This window comes from Taudactylus pleione, unplaced genomic scaffold (genome assembly GCF_031769625.1).
Source record: "Taudactylus pleione unplaced genomic scaffold, aTauple2 ptg000161l, whole genome shotgun sequence".
Classification (NCBI taxonomy): domain Eukaryota; kingdom Metazoa; phylum Chordata; class Amphibia; order Anura; family Myobatrachidae; genus Taudactylus; species Taudactylus pleione.
Window position 1 is genome coordinate 3,483,815 of NW_028284563.1, and position 17,747 is coordinate 3,501,561.

At 41.9% G+C, this 17,747-nt stretch overlaps 1 protein-coding gene across 3 annotated transcripts in view; it reads left to right on the forward strand.

Moving 5' to 3' along the window:
- Positions 1–10,185: 10,185 nt before the first annotated feature.
- GABRG2 (gamma-aminobutyric acid type A receptor subunit gamma2) overlaps positions 10,186–17,747 on the forward strand; it is a 138,011-nt gene continuing 130,449 nt past the window's right edge. For 2 of the 3 annotated variants that reach the window (XM_088475067.1, XM_088475069.1), the window contains exon 1: positions 10,205–10,304. In XM_088475067.1, coding sequence (XP_088331193.1) covers positions 10,264–10,304 — 41 coding nt within the window. In that variant the 5' untranslated portion in view covers positions 10,205–10,263. Of the gene's footprint in view, positions 10,305–17,747 lie in introns of all 3 variants that reach the window. The other variant, XM_088475066.1, reaches the window with a different exon arrangement.

Sequence of the window (17,747 nt, forward strand, 5' to 3'; positions counted from 1 at the left end):
CTCCCGGGGGGTGTCTAACCTTAAGTCCCCCCCGGGAGCCCTAAACCTAACCAACCCCCCGCGCGTGGCTGTCCGATGCGGCGCCCGGCATCCACTCGATCGGAATGCCGAGCGCCGGTCTCCCGACGTCAGGCAAATGACAGGCGTCTAGATTTAGATGCCTGTCATTCATCTCTAGTCGGGATGAAGCAGCCTGGAAGCCGGCGGTCGGCATTTAGACCGTTGGCTTCCAGACTACATCCCTACCCAAGGGAAAGGTGCCATTACAGGGAGTGGGAGGAGATGATGGTATAAATGAGGGAAAGCAAAGCACATGAGGGAAGAGGGACCTGCTCATGAGAGCTTACAGTCTACAGGTAATAATTTGATTTGCAAGTTCTTTAAATCTACTTCTCTATATCAGGAATGAGACAGAGATGGATGCAGGAGATCTATGTATGACATGTCAAATAGGTATAGTATGTCTTGGTAGTGGAAAAGCATTAGCTGTACAGTTGTCTTAAAAAGGTAGAATGATAGGAAATAAATATAGGTTCAAAGTCATGTTCCTCTCAGCCAAGGCTTGTTGTAGAGAATGAGAAACAATGGATCATGTAAAAGAGTATGTAAGTCCCTATAGGGCTATTGCGTTCTCAAATAGAAAAGAAAACTGCTTAAAAAGATTTAGTAAGTGTTTAATTGCCACCAGAAAGCAGAAGAAAGAAAATGAAGGGTTGTGCAGCCCACATTATTATCAGCTGATAATATGATGTTTTCTTTAACAATAATACTGTTCTCTTTTAAGTGACACATGAAATATGACATCATACAGAAATCATATAAATAGAATGTTCTGAAAAGTGAACCATGCAATAGTACCAAAAGAAATGTCAAGGTTTTACAAGAAAAATCATTAAAGTGTCACAATGTTACTAGTCAAACTCTGTTCAAGGAAACATATCCCATGATATTTTATGAACAACAAAGCTGTACATTATCAACATATATAAAACAGAGCTTGAAACAACAGGAAAAAAATAAAGTGATGGATTTCATAATTAAAGGGGACCCACTGATAGGCTGACATACAGAATCTGTAATCCAGAATCAAGACATTCCTACACCCTTTGTCACACAGTAAATGAGACACTAATTGGATGAAAGAAACCGCTATGCAACCTCAAATTTAAAGAAAGTAATGCAACTATTGGTACGCAAGTGAGTAGATGTAATTAAACGTATCATTCCTCCTGCACTTGATAGACTTGATAATGCACAATAATAACATGAATTGGTTGCAGTGTGAGCCAATCTTGTTTTACATACTGCTTTTAGAATATTAAACCATATAAAGTACAATGCCCATGCACCTGTTTCTTTAGAAAGCCATTTAACATGAAATAACGCTGTCTATCATAAGCACCGCATTGCACTGATGTTACCTCCTGTGTCCGGTTAAAGAGAACTCACTGGGATCTTCTACGATATTACCCTCGCCCCCGTAGATGGCGTCTAGATGGTTCACTTTTAATTAATCCAACTACTTTTTCCACTATCAAACAGGCCATATCTGACTACTTCACAATCAACTTGTCACCCGATGTAGTGCCAGGAATCATATGGGAGGCCTATAAGGCAACCACTTGTGGTCAACTCATTAGCTCTGCCTCGGCAGCTCGCAAGCGTGCCACTGTCGAAGTATCCTCTCTTGAACAACAACTTTCTACACTTCTTGATAATCATAAACGTAACCCCACTGCCGATTTGTTAATTCAGATTGATTCTGTCTGGGGCCAGCTAAATACCCTGCTCTCCTGGAGAGCTGCCTGCACTCTACAAAAACGACAGCAACGGTTCTACGATAAAGCTGACAAGGCTGACTCAATGTTGGCTAGAAAGTTAAGACAGAAACATGGTCTAAATTTAATTGAAAAAATTAATTCTCACCGTACTAAGGGTTCGATTCAGACCTGCTTGCTAGATGTTAGCTAGATCAGTATGCAAACTCAGAAAGGCAGGTGATCGCATGGCAAGGCATTAGAATGCCCACTATGTCTTGGTGTGTGATCGCTTTGTGTATGCAGATGCCCACCAGCCTGTCTTAAGACGCCCACTACAGGAAGTGTATGCAACCATCGGTACCATCGGGGACAGATGCAGTGCTTGTGGTTAACCATACCCTACCGCAAGCACTGCGAGCACTTCAGTGTAAAATTCAACCAAGTGACGTGTACTATGACGCTGCCTCTTAATTATGCATGCCTCTGAAATGGCATTGAGACGCTCAGGCATCCACTCCCCCATTTTTAATGGACTTCCCCTTTCACCACCCACAAACGGCTTCTCCTGTCACTCATTTAGCCGGGCAGTCTATGTGCGGTGAGCGAATGCATCCAGATTGCTTGCACTTTTTCATGCACGTGCATTGCGATGTGTACGCATGCGCAAAATGCAAACATCGGCAGCCTGCGTGTGAACACTTCCTAGCGAGCGGGTCTGAATCGGGCCCTAACTCTGTTACTTATGATCCTGTTGCAATTGTTCAAGAATTTAGGCAATTCTACATCTCATTATAGAATCTCCCTGCCCCTTCTCAACGTGACTCTTCATAAATGTGCACAGTGACTAGGTGAAGCAATTCACATCTGCTGAGACCAAGTATCTTTCTATGTAAACAACTATATCACTGTTCCCAAACCGAACACAGGACTCTTCATGACTGTTTTATCAAGGGTCTGGCCAGCTGTCATATAATTTTCACAGAGATATTTCTTTTATGCCCTATACATTGCACCAGGTTTATGGCTGACCCAGGAAGACAGACCTTCCTATAACCTCTCTTGCCCAGCTTCAAAAGGCTTGTCATCTTTCCACACACAAAGGGTGCTACATACAAAATTACAAGGGAAAATTACATGTTTTTACCAACATAATATCATGTGCAGTTATGTCCATGCTGATGTGAAATAAAAATAAATAAAGAGAACTCGCTGGGGCTCCCGCTTGCCATTGACAGTGGCATGGTGTGGATGGTTCTATAGACAGTGAGTATTATTGAGGATAATTGCTGGTACGGCTATTATCTATATCACATGAACTGATACCCCCTATATAGAGTATTAACAAACCGGACCGCTATATACTTATATGTTCAAAGTCATCAGATAACACATATATATATATATATATATATACTGTATATAATTATATATTAAATTATATTATATATTATGTATGTACCTACTATGGAGGACTAACTAAAGGCTGAATATCTAAGCGCTTGTGCTTCTGATCGCTATTGGAGAATATTGCTGCAGTACATCTCTATATAAAGTGTGCTATTATATTGCAATTTTTTTATTGCTGGAGAAACATTGTTACATTGACTCATTTAAGTGTGTTTCATCTGCTATAGAAGTGTTGTATTACTCCTTGGCTTGATTTTAGAATAAAAACTATTTTGTGATTGTATGTTATTTATTTGTTATATGCATACTCCCAGGAGTTGTATAACTTCTTGATAAAAATATATATTATATTTTATTCTGTTTTATTATTTATGAGTGCCACAGCACATCACTATTCTTTTTGGTATATTTTATGTGTGTGGAGATTGGCATTCTCCACATTCTGTTGCCGGTTGGCTGCTGGAGTAATATTTTAATTCATTACAGGTGACTCGGAAGGTGCTAGGTTCTATTGCTATACTTTGTGTATAAAGTACAACACTGAAAAACAGATAATGGACAACTACTTTTACAATTGCTGGTTCATTTAAAACAGTGGTCAGGGAACAGGGGTAAATTACCCCACATGGGGTAAAAATGAAATTTTTACGGGGGTAATGGATGGACAGCCGGGCATGCATATCAATCATTCTATAGTGTAGAACCATTCATATGCATGCCCGACTGTGCCGCAGGGAGGCTCTAAGCCGGACGCCCGCTGAGATGTTATTACCAGCGGGCGCCTGGCTCCTTCCCTGCAGCGCCGTGTTAGCCGTAGGCTGGAGTTCTCTTCTGAACTCCAGCTTCCGCCTCTCTCCATGTGCACTATGGGAGAGATGTCATGACGTCTCTCCCATAGTTCCGAGGAGCAGCCGGGCGGACAGGATGGCGGCGGATGCAGGAGCGGGGATTAAGGAAAGTTTTTATTTTTTGGACAAGCGGCACTACAGGGGCATTATATGGGGGCACTACTACAGGGGCATTATATGGGGGCAATACTACAGGGGCATTATATGGGGGCACTACTACAGGGGATTATATGGGGGCACTACTACAGGGGCATTATATGGGGCACTACTACAGAGGCATTATATGGGGGCACTACTATATGATTTCCTTCATTTCAAATCAAGGGGGTAATGTCGGTGTATCTAGATATATTTTGGGGTAAAAGGTAAAATAGTTTCCTGACCCCTGATTTAAAAGAACAGTTTGCACTAGTATGGTAAACGGGATGTAGTCAGCATCTGGTGGTGACCATCCCTATGGTCACAATATCTGCAGCAGAATCCAGATGGTCAAAATACAGATGAAACCCGATGATGAGGATTAGATTAAGGGTTAGGAACTAGGGGAAGGTAAGGCTGCAGTAGGGAATGGTTAGGATAAGGCTGCCGAAGGGGGGTGGTTAAGATTAGGCTTTGGGAGGGGTGGAATAGGGTTAAAATACTCAGTAAAATTCATCTGCTGCCAATATTGTGACTGTTGGGATGGTCACCGCCGGGATATTGTAACCAACCCTTGTAAACTGTTGCAGAGTTCATAGCTAATGGCTCAGATGCAAGGAAAGTAATCTCAGAACATTTTGACACATATGTATTGCTTAACCAAGAAGTCTTCACCGATGTACAAATGTTAGAGCTTAGTCCAAATAAGAAACAAATGTCCAATATACTGTATTCAATTAAACTGCCTACAACTTCTCGACATATGTACAGTGAAGATACTCCACCATGATTAAGGGGGCCGCCAGGTCCTTCCTCAGGTCACCACAACTGTATCCAGTCAGAGTGTCTATATTCAAAAAATTGACATTCATAATGTCGACATCAAAATGTCAACAATGTTAATTGTACCATTTATCAAAATTATTTTGACTATCAGTATTCTTAGTGCTTAGAATATGCATCTGCATTTTAGTTATTCCTACAAGGTTCTGAAAATCAACATGGATGTTAGGTTGACAACCAATTTGTTGACATTCAAAAAGGTCGATTTGGTTAATATTTTTATATGGTCATAATGTTAGTATTTAACATGTTGACACGAAAATGTCATCATAGGGTTAGGTTTAGGGTTAGTGCTCGGTTTAGGCATAGGGTTAGGTTTAGGGTTAGTGCTAGGTTTAGGGTTAGGTTTAGGGTTAGTGCTAGGTTTAGGTATAGGGTTAGGCTTATAGTTAGTGCTAGGTTTAGTGCTAGGTTTAGGGTTAGTGCTAGGGTTAGTAGGTTTAGGGTTAGGTTTAGGGTTTGTGTTAGGTTTAGTGCTAGGTTTAGGGTTAGGTTTAGGGTTAGGTTTAGGGTTAGGTTTAGGGTTAGTGCTAGGGTTAGGTTTAGGGTTAGGCTAAAGTAAGCAAAAAAAATATGTCGACATTCTGGTGTCGACATCTTGAACATGTTGAAATTTTAACCATGTTGACTTTTTTGAATGTTGACATATTGGTTGTCAACCTCCATGTTGACATTATGACTGTCAACATTCAGAACCCGTTGACATTCTGGTGTCGGTCTTCTGAATGTTGACTTTTCATAACACATCACACCACCACATAGATGAACTTTTAGCAAAAGTTATCTATAACTATACTAATATAATAAGAACATTGTGTCAGACTGTTTGTTCCATATTGGCACGAAAACTACTGAACCGATTCTTATGAAAACTGCATCATTTTGAAGTGGAATCTGGAAATAACTTGCAATTTGTTTCATCTCAATCCTTCAAGTTAAAATTGAGCAATAACAAAAACAACATTTCTTGACATCATCAATGCAAGAGACAGGTGTGGCACCTTGTGCATGGCCAGTACGGGGGGGGAGAGGTGCTTTCAGTCCCAGCTCACTTGAGTAGGATGGGCTACATAGCAGTGTGTGCACAGGGCAGACAGTGACATTGGTGTGATTAGTGGATGAAGCTTCTGCTGCCACCTGTCTGTATAGCACTGCTGGTCACGTGGGACACTCCTGCGACAGGGTCCCTATGCAAAGCAATACAACTAGGACACCTCAAAGAAAAAAAATGTTGGCAGAAGAAATTTAATCATGGGCGAAGCCGCTAGCAACAGCTAGTGATAAATAAAAGTTATGATAATTACTTTTTTTTTGTTTTGGTTTGTCTTGTTGTTGTAAAATGTGTAAACTGCATGGGTCAGTAACATTTCCTTACCCAGTTACCCTGGTACATCTATAGCAGTAGGGAGAGCCAGTCACAAGTGTTCCAATGCTTGTCTGTACAACAATTTTGTAAGTGCAGTATACGTTATATATTTTTACATTATACTAGATAAAAAACACTCACTCTATTGAAGTTTTACCTTTCATAGCAAATACATAGCATGCACAGCCATACAAACACCTTGAAAAAGCTGCTCCTATGCAGTGAAATGCATTGGTGATTCCCTACCCTGGACATTGTCACTTGGATATCAGCACTTCACTCTTCATTGGAGCACTGCTCTTTGTAATCGGGACTTTGTGCAACATTTCCAGTGCCAGTCACTATGAGGCTGCATCCATTTGCGTTGGACCATTGCTGGCTGCAATACCACCGCTAATTATAGGATCCTCACCATCTTGGTACAAGCCGGTAATATACCCACATTACAACTGGATTCCTTGCCATTCATTGAATGGCTCTTTGCCCGATGCATACTAATTTTTATGATGAAGTATCCAGTGCCTACAGGGTTTATAAGCTTTGAGCCATTTCAGACCACTTTACTAATCATTCATGATGTCATATACCAATATTTGACTTTTTATTGGTTCTAATTACTCAGTACAGTAATGAGTTTTTATTGTTCTATTGATATATTATTAATAAATTGAGTTTATTGCTTATCAAACACAATACTTAAGCCCTGAGTATTCTTTCAATATCAAATTTGTCACTACTGTAAATGAAAATAAAACATAAGTATCAGCATAGTCATCATAGATGCTATGCCTACAGAATTTTATCTATGGTGTTGTCAGGTCTTTATCCCAGAGAAAGTGTCATAGAAACTGCAGAATATATAAATAAATACAATATAACCTAATCAAATAAAATAATAAAGTAATTCATAAATCTTGAGATCAGTTAAAAAAAAATAAGCTATGGACTAAAGTACATGCAATCACACACATTCTAGGAAAAAATTACATGACAATGGCTAGAACTTATTCATACTTAGGGAAAGATTGATTAAACCTTCTACCAATCAGATGAAGTGTGGGGTTTCTAGAAGTGGAGATGCTGCCCAAAACAAACAATAAGATTCTAGCTATTATCTTCTAGAATAGAGGTGGGCAAAAAGTGACCCACCAGCCGTTGCCGAACTACAAATCCCAGCACGCATTGCTACAGTTTTAGTATGGCCAAATAGCAAAACTGTGGCAGGGCATGCTGGGATGTGTAGTTTTACAACATCTGGGGGCCGCTTATTGCCTACCCCTATGCTAGAAGGTGCTAGATAAATGAAAAGTAGAATCTGATTGGTTGCTGTGGGCAACATCTCCACTTCTAAAAATTCTCACTTTACTAAATATACCCCTATTGTACTGTAGCTATCATTTTTCTAGTGCATTCTCTAAAATGATAGCTAGTAGAATCTGATTGACCCCCATTCTCATTTTTAGAAGGTTTGATAAATCATTCAGTCTTCATTCTTCCTTGTGGTGCACTACCAAAGACTACATAGTACAGATTCATGGTATCAAGGGGTGTAGGCGCACTATATGCAGCAGCCATGCACACACCAGGGTGTAATGAGGGGTGTGGATCTCCGTGCAATCCTGATATGAGTGTGTGGGCAGTTACTATCAGGATGCACACACAGATTTCAGACATTGGATGCTTGCGTCCGATGTTCTTAATTCATTCACCTGTGAATCCGGCCCTATGATGGGCACACATACAAGTAATGGTAAATAAACAGCAAAGTATATAATAATTGAAACTGCACTCAATCTTCTGGAATCTAGCAAGTCTACCTCTTTTTATATTAACAGATATCGTCTGAATCATTTGTATTTCTTTTTTTTGGCCATGGCAACAAAATGTGGGTGGACATTAAGAAATATAGCCTATGCAGTCTTTACTGCAGGGGTGAAGAACCTTTCTTCCGCCGAGGGCCATTTTTGATATATATAACACTATTTGCGGACCGGTGCAGGCCACTCCCCCTCTGTGTGAGCAGGGCAACAATTGCCGTTGATTACTGCAATGCCCGGAGCATCCCGAGGATGCTCTGGGGAGCTGTAAGGGCAGCGCTGTGACTGTCTGAAGCATCCTAAGGACGTTACAGGTGGCACTACTACATAGATTCTGGCTGCGGGGTGCCATTCTAGGCACCCTGCTAGCCAGATGAGGCTAGCAGAAAAAGCTCTGAGGGCCAGACCAAATGATTCTGGTGGCCTTATACGGCCCCTGGGCCTGAGGTTCCACATCCCTGCTTTACTGTATGTTGTACAAATAACAGTAAGAGAACAGGATACTACTAATGGGAAACACACTATTTCACAGAAGCACATGACCAATGTTGAATACCCTATAGCAAATGTGTTAGCGCTGTACATTACCAATGTGACTAATTCAATCTATGATCTGTGGGGAATAGGGAAGAGTGTGTTCTTTCCCATTTTATAAAACCTTTTTTTGGGGGTGGGGGAACAGGGTGGGGTGCCTAATTAATAACAAATACAGCACCTCATGTGACAAATTATCAAACTGTTTGGTTATGATGCTTGACTGATAATACACCAATTATAAGATGTAATTATGGATTCAGCTGATAATTATGAATTATTTTTTTTAGAGTGGATGCTAGAACCATGTGGGCTAAAATACCTCTGATGTCACAAACATGTGACCCTCAACATCAGGGGAAGGGCAAGGTTGGTGGGCTAGCAGTTTTACTATTCACGTGGACATCGATTGGGAATAGTAACCTGCCCGAAACGTGGTGAGCGAAACTAGCTCGCAAGGGTACACGTTGGGTCCCATGTTCTGAACTTGCTCCTGCCCCTGCTGTAGCAGGTCATCTGGTTGTGACATCAGAGGTCCTTTAGCCTACTTGAATTTAACCAGTTTTTAGATCACCCTCAGGTATAACAGTGTGGGAGAATTTAGGGGGAGCTGTGTGTACAGTACTGTATGTGTGTGTGTGTACAGTACTGTGTGTATGTGTGTTGTACATTACTGCATGTGTGTCGTGTCTGTGACTGTACAGGTGTACAGTACTATGTGTTGTGTGTGTATAGTGCTGTGTGTATGTGTGTCCAGCACAGTGTGTATGACTGTGTGTACAGTAATGTGTTTATGTGTTGTGTGTATACAGAAGTGTGTATGCATTTTGTGTACACACTATTGTCTGTGTGCAGTACTGTATGTTCTGTGTATATGTGTTGTTTGTGTGCAGTACTATATGTTCTGTGTGTATATGTGTTGTTTGTGTGCAGTACTGTATGTGTTGTGTGTGTGAATACAGTATTGTGTGTATGTGTGTACAGGACTGCTTGTGTGCATTGTGTATGCACGCATGAACATGGCTAGTTGAGGTATCCACAGGATTGTAGTCATAGTAAAAAAACGCTACGTATATACTCAAAGGTTAAAAATCACTCGGGAAGGAAACACGCATGTGTTAATCTTTAGTACTGCAGCGGCGTGCATAAATTCCACTTTGACCTCCTAGTTAATCTGCATTCAGTGCTTTCTCTCTCTCTGGCAGATTTGCAGTGTATGTGTGTGTGCTCCTTTTTTCATTCCCTTTTAGCATTCCCCCCTCCCCAGATTCTTGCTGCTAGAAGTGGTGCTGGTGCATGAGCCGTGGGCTGGGGGGTCTGCCGCCACAAGACGTGCAAAGCGGATCCCATTTCTTAAATATTAATTCTCCCAGCCTGGCGGAATGTATCATTGCAGCCAATGTACCTGGTAGGGGGTGGGGGGCACAACGGGACTATTCCATTTGCAACAAAGACAGGAGATTGAGGGGGGAATGGCAGAGATGTGTTCACCAAAGAAGCCAAATTTCGGAAACAATGCGTTATTTAATTTAACAGTTTTTCATCACAAAATGATCGTGTGGATATTCCTGCTTTATTCCCTCATCCAATGGTAAGAGCGACGTGCTATCTTTAATTATTATTTGCCTATATCATATGTGCAGAGTTGATAGCTATATCATATATATATATATATATATATATATATATATATGTATATGCTGCTATGAAATTTTAGATGCTCACAGTGCACTCATCCACGCTACATGACACAGATACTAAGATGCTATATGCCTTCCTTGTGACGATTAATTTACTGCATGTGTCTCAGTGTAGGCACCTCTTTAATGAACGTTTACCACAGCTTAAATTAAATAAACCTCACACGCACACCAGCACACACACATCTGCAAATGCAGAGATCTTGCTGCATTATATACCCCAGCCTGCAAACATCATGGCTGTGCTGCTAAATTGCATTTTATAATTCTGCATTTTGATTGCCAAGGAGAGAAGGGAATTTGCATCCGTGTATGTAGTACATGCTATACAGCACAATGTAAAAGCATAGGAACGTTTCAGCACCGTGGACAGCGGACTGGCTTTACATTGCAAGATAAGGAACACGCAATGTTAGTCTGGGAGCCCATTAAATACATTGTGTGTCTTCATTACTTGTTTAACACATCAGCCATTTAATACAGAGCTCTCAGTGAATTTGTAGTTTCTCTCTTTAAATCTGCCATGTTTCCCCCACCTTTTCCTTCTGGCTAACTGCAGTGATTATGAATCCTGCTGAAGCAGCGAACACTATGGAGAGTGTATAATACTTGGGTAAGCAGGATGTGCTGCTGCTGCTGCATTGTACTGCCAGGTTATTAATCTGCTGATCTCCTTTCCATGCGTTGTGTTAATTAATGCTGCCAATGCACATTCCTTTAATCAGTGTTTAAAATAGCCTTAATAAAGAAATGGGCAATTGGTCATCATACTGGATTCTGTAACATGCCACTAAACGCTGCCATGTTGACATGTTGTGTTACTGAAATGAGAGCACCATTTCCAATGGCCATCCAGATGTGATATTGTGTGTCCATGCTACACACAGGCAATGCTTTTCTGTTGTTATACACCACAGTTCTTAGAATAAATGTACTGATTAGCACAATATCAAGATATGGACAGATATTGCATACATTATGTTCTTAATGAATTCACTATTTCATTAACACTTCCAGTGTGTTTGTATTTTAGTGCTTTTTAAATGTAACTTAAACAATGCAGAGATGTCAGTTCGTTGTTTGTTCTAGGCAGCCTACTCATCAAACTTTGAATATTGTTTTTTTTTTCTTTTTTAAATGGTGTATTCAATGTATTTGTATACTGTGGAGTTTCAAAATAAAGCATGCTGCTCTTCACAACCTACAATCTAATCCCATTCAGTAATAAGCCTGAGAGAGACAGAATACATTTAGGCAACAATGTGTACCGTTATTTGCTGAAAAAATATTTTTTGTTTACTGTAATGTGTGTGCACTGATAATAACTACTACAGTCATGTGATAGATTGATGTATTGATCAATAGATATATAGATAGATAGACAGACAGGTATGAAATAGATATGAGATAGATAGATAGATATGAAATAGATATGAGATCAGTTTATAATAGAGCTATGTAAAGTTGGGTAAAATTTAAGGCTGTTTTTGCAGAGGTACAGAATTCTATCTACAGTGTAATTTAGACCACAAGGGGCCCTAGGCAACATATTGGTTTGGGGCCCCCTTCCTCCAATTGTCAGAACAGGTAAGAGTACAGTATTCTGGCCTAGTCAAGGCCCACTGAGCCTTACAGTGCCTAGGTTGCCTGATGTTCAATCCTGCTCTGTTTCTGCTGAGACAATCATTGAGGTTCACTTTTGCTTTACTGTTCTACACAGTGTCATAAATTCACATTTAGCTGTGTTTGTTGTTTGCTGTGTTTTTATAGTCTATGATAAATCTGGGAGAATTAGCAATTCAGTTTGCTTTGTGGATTTTTTGTGGGCCTTGCAATGTGAATTGTACAAGGCCCAGGGCAATGTGGTTTGTGCAGTGTGATCCAGGGTGCACTGCCACGGGCCGACTAACTGCCGCTCAGTGGTCATCTCTCTCTGCTCACTCCTGCATTGCAACTATTTCAGTGGATAAGAGCCAGTGAGACAGAAGAATAGTATCCTAGTGGAGAATATGGATTGGGTATGAGAATGCGACATTCAAAATGTCAACAAAAAGAAAGGGGACAGTGTGAGTTCAAAACCAGGATGTTGTTTAAAGCATATTAATAGTGTTGACTTCAAACACTTTACTTTACTATGATGTTTGAAGTTCTAAAGCTGTTGAATTTGCCACTACATCCAGAGCTAGATAGATTGTGTAGGACTTACAAGGGGGAGGGAGACCAAGAGAACTGGGGATGAGGTGCAATGCAAAACAAAGATGGGGGCAATTCCGGGCCTGCCCTGAGTGCAAAATGTAAAGGCATGGCTCTGAGGATTGGACATGTTAAAGGTCAAAACTTTGTTGCCTGTTGTGGATTAAGGCAAATATTTTGTGGAACAGTTCTGAAAATGTGCTTAATCTATAACGATAGATAGAAAGATAGATAGATACATAGATAATTGATTTTTTTATGATGGTCAATATTTTATATATTCAAATTCATATAATTGTGGTTTTCATTTATATAGATGATTAATGTTTTGACTTTTGGTAAAGTTTTGTGAATCCTCCAGTACTTTTTAACTATTAGATTAATTACTTTTTCAAAGAGCATTGGGACATTAACAAACAACTGATAATGTTGACAATACTCAGAGTCTTTTCAACTTGTGGATGAAGGGTTATATCCCTTTTACGCCAAGCTTCTGACCCGGAGCAACGTGGGCCCTGGCTTGGTGTTAAAGGGTCAACCCAGGTTGTGTGTCCCGGGACCAGGGATGAAACCAGGACAGACCCGGGTACAATGTAGTCTGAAATGGGGGACCCGGGTTATTGGACCTGAAATGGGGGACCCAGGTTATTGGACCGGGGTTATATTTAAAGGCTGCTAATTTGCTGTAGATGCAGAGACCCACTTCAAAGGAGTGTCATGCAGGGCAAACATGGGTGCAGTGTGAACGGGGATGACTAAGGAATAATCGTCCATGGTGCAGTGGGAAAGGGGTCTGAGCAGCTGTGACACAAGTTGAAACCGTGTTCAAAATTCTGGGTCGACCCAGGATTTAGGTGTGAAAGAGGTATTAGAGGTATTAGAGAGGAGTATGAAAAGTTTTATAGTTGTTTCAGCTTCCAGTTTCCCCTCTGTGACTCAGGGATAGATGTATCAACCTTATAGAGAGGACAAATGGAGAACTTGCCCATCATTTTATAGAATGTACTAGAAAAATGATAGCTAGAAGCTGATTGGTTGATATGGGACCAATCTGTAGACTTGGTCGTGCACCCCTCGCTATGGCCCTGGCACTTGCTGTTATATGTGATTTAAATTTAAAAACAAACCTCTATAAAACATGAGGTGTAATCCTCCTTCTAATAAATGAATTAAAGTAGCACATATTTAATTATAAACTACTGTATGATCACAAAAACAAATAATATAGGCAGAATCAATGATGAAAGCAGCTATCAGTATCTGTTTGGCAGTCAGTCGAGTGGCTAGCTAGTGCTGGTGACCATCATTTTCATTATCAGTGTGTAAGGCTCCCATAGGTGATAGAGGTACTGACAGATGTATTTGCATTTCCTTGCACCTCAATCGCAATGAAATGGACACACCTTCATTATACGCAGACTGTATTCGCATGTTCCTTTCCTCAAAGCACAAAGACAAGTGTCAGATATGACCAAATTTGCAGACGGACAAATTTATGTATTTTATGCTAAACAAATGTGTAAATAACATTGGTATATCTATAATGGGTGCAGGGTGTGCACCCATGTTTAATACTCACCTCCCCAGAGTCCCGCGCCGGTTCGGCAGCAGCAACAAATCACCAGGAAAATGGCACAGAGGCCATTTTCCTGGAGATTTCCGAATGTGCAGCAAATAAGTCCCCATCAAACATGGGGCTGGCGCCATGTTTCCAGAGAACTGCGCATGCGCATGTCAGAGTCTACTGCATCGCAGAGAGGAGGGGGCTCGCAAGGAGTCTGCACATGAGCCCCCTCCTCTTTTAAACTGCCCCATGTAAATACATAACTCAGCATGAACCCCACAGTATTGATCATTATATAGGCATCTCCAAATGAAAAATGCACACAGCACCATCTTAAGCTGAGTACACACTAACAGATAGTGTGTGCCGACCGATCAGAAGGAGCGATTATCGGAACGGTGTGCACCCGAACACACTGAGCAAGTACTTGCTAAGTGTGTACTTTTTTTGTATCTATTCAACAGGGTTGGGAGGTTGGGAACAAGATAGCATGTGTAGCAAGGGGCTCTGCGAGAGGGGAGGCGGCTACTGGCTTGTTGGAGGAGCCCGGAAAGGAGCCCAGGTCAGCTACTGAAGGAGATCCCCCTTTGCAGTGCTTCTGAAGAGGCAAACGTCCCCCTCTGCACTGTGTAGGGAGTGTGGCCATGCCCCCTTGATTTGGCCATGCCCCCCAGTGCCCAAACCCTATTCATCCCTCGGCGGCCCTTTCTGCAACACATGCTATCTTGGCTGGCCAAATCGGACTGTTGCAGGAGCGCTTGAAGCCATTTACCATCCAATGTTTCTGCATACAAACTTTCCAATGATCAGACAGATCATACAATTATCTGCTGTACAGCCTGGTAATTGGATAGTGTGTACCTGACTTTACTGGCTTACTTTAGAAGTATGAGAATTTTGCTACGGCAGGAGGACCCCACGCTTGATATCTGCCAGTTTTAGCAAAAGATGCATAGGCTGTGTAGCATTAGAACTATGTAAGGAATTTTTAAAACCAGAGTGCCCTGATGGTAATCTAAACGCACTCATGAACATTATATTGACCCAATGCATTATATATGCTGCAGAGCATTTGCTTTGTGTAAAATATTTCCTCTTCAAGAACAGCGCACAGTGCAACACAGCAAGTGAAAGCTTTGGAGAGCACAAAAAGTAATTGTGAAGGTTTTTCGTTTTGTTATATAAAGCGTGTAGAGCTTTATTTAAAAGACCAAAAAAATTAACAAACTATTAATTTTTAAAATGATTCACATTCAACAAACTGGGAGGCATAATTTTGAAATCTGTAATTTTGTCACTACAGCACTAACTACCGTATGTAAATGTCCCAAATGTGCACCAAAGAAAGGAAGGTTAGAATAGTCAAATGTCATGATCACTAGGGGCATATCGATAATGGGTGCAGGGTGTGTAGTGCACATGGGCCCCAGAATTGGGTGGGAACCTCAATGCTCACCAGAGCAGTAACCAGTGGTCCCGGTGCAAGTGCAGGCCCCACCCCCTCTGTGTGATGCCATACAGAGGGGGCGTGGCCACGAACACAGAGAAATAGAACAATGCCCGGAGCACTTTCAGGATTCTCCGGGGGGCTGTTAGGGCAGTGGTGTGCATGCCTGAATCATCCTAAGGACTCTCCAGATGGCACTGCTGCAATGATTCTGGCTGCAGGGTGTCTGAAAAGGCACCATGCCAGCCAGATGCAGGGGCCGTGGGTGAGCGGCAGTGCTGCCCACAGAGCTCTACACTCTGGGCGGCCTCTTGCGCACCCCTAGTTGTGGCCATGTTGCTCACCCTGTACAAATTAATGAAGAAATCACCGGGACAATTACACCAGAGCCATGTTCAATAGACTCTGGCATAGTGTCAGAGCCCTCAGTGCAAGCGCTGGTGCGAGGTTGGTACCGCATGGAGAAGTGCACACGAGCCAGAAGACATAGGTCAGCTACAGTATTTCATTCTTTTGTCTGCATGTGATAAGCAAAGTCTCTTTTCTGGCATTACAGACATTTTGGGGACATCACCGCAAGTCAAGCCCCCATACAGGTCACAGTGGATGATGCGGGCATCCATTACTGCTGCTCGGTGACACCATCTGAAGGGGTGACACCAAAATAGCTGGGCAGCTCTCGCGGATGGTGTCATCTGGTACGACCCACACCCAGCTAGCCACTGATTAATATTCTGTAATAACATTAGAATTTGGTGAATAGGTAATCTGCCAGCAAGCTAGCGATATTATCCTGAACTGATTTTCTATGCTATTCTGTTAGTAAGATATTAGCTTTGATACTAGGGTTTGGTTAAATGTTATATCAGTTACATATGTGAGTACAGATTCATCTTTGCTATACACAAAACTCAGCATGAAAAGCTTGTTACTGTATATACCTGGCTTTAACCATAAATGCCGACATTCAGTTCCCTCCATCCGGGAGGGAGCTGAATGTCTGTGCACAGTGGGGCGCGTGGCCAGGTGATGACGTGGTTTTAGAGGCGGAGCCTTGCGACCGCGTCATCGTGGCTCCACCCCCTCTTCACAATGCCAAAAATATTGGCATTGCGCAACGGGGCGGAGCCACGATGACGTGATTGAGCATGAATCGCGTCATCGGGCCCCCCGATGCGGGGGTTTCTTGTAGTAGTTGGGGGGGTCAGGTGGCAGCCGGGAGGCTTGCCTGCCTTTCCGGGGGGTCAGGAGCGGCACCCGGTTTTCGGGAGGCTCCCAACCAAATCAGGAAGGTAGGCAAGCCTGTTATACACACGCAACACAGTTGCTAATATCAGCGGTGATATGTTTGCATTCACATTACGATTGCAACCTAACATGAGGACGCCCACTTCCCCTTACATCCGTATACTATGGCAACATAGCAAAACAATCGGTAACATCGAGTAACATTGGACCCATGAGCACCAGTTAAGGCAGGTCAGACCTCACTCAGGAATTGCTTACTTCAGAGCACGGTATGAGGCCGCAGGCTGCGTTTGGCATTGCAGTGGCTAATTTAAGCACTCCCCTGCAACACCGTCCCAAATACACTGGCACGCCTGCGTTCGTCTGACCACCCCTCCGTCACCACCCACAAACGGCACTTCCTGTCAATCACTCTGCCATGAGCCTGCGTAGTCACTGCAATCGCTTTCTCGAACGCAGTGGACAACACTCGCACTGCGATGCATGGGCAGTACGCAACAATGCTGAATCAGGCCCTTTGTCTTTTACATTAACTATTACAGCTTGTTGAAAAAGCTTATCTGCCATAGAGTTCAGTTTGTTACATTTACATTATTTGCATAAAATACATTGTTGAGAGTCAAGAAGGAAGATTGTATGCAGAATTAAATGGTCTATTTAATAAAATGGCGACATGTGCTCTGGCTCATGGCAACCAATCGGTTCTGTTGTTTATGGAGCGTGAATTAGAAAATTAAAGCAAATATCATATCTAATTGGTTGCTATGATTACAACACATTTGGGCATGCCGCATCATTTTATTTAAAAATGTCTATCGGTTTTTATTGCTCAGATTTAATGTATATCATTTTATGTCAGGCTAAACTGTTGACCGTTGTGTC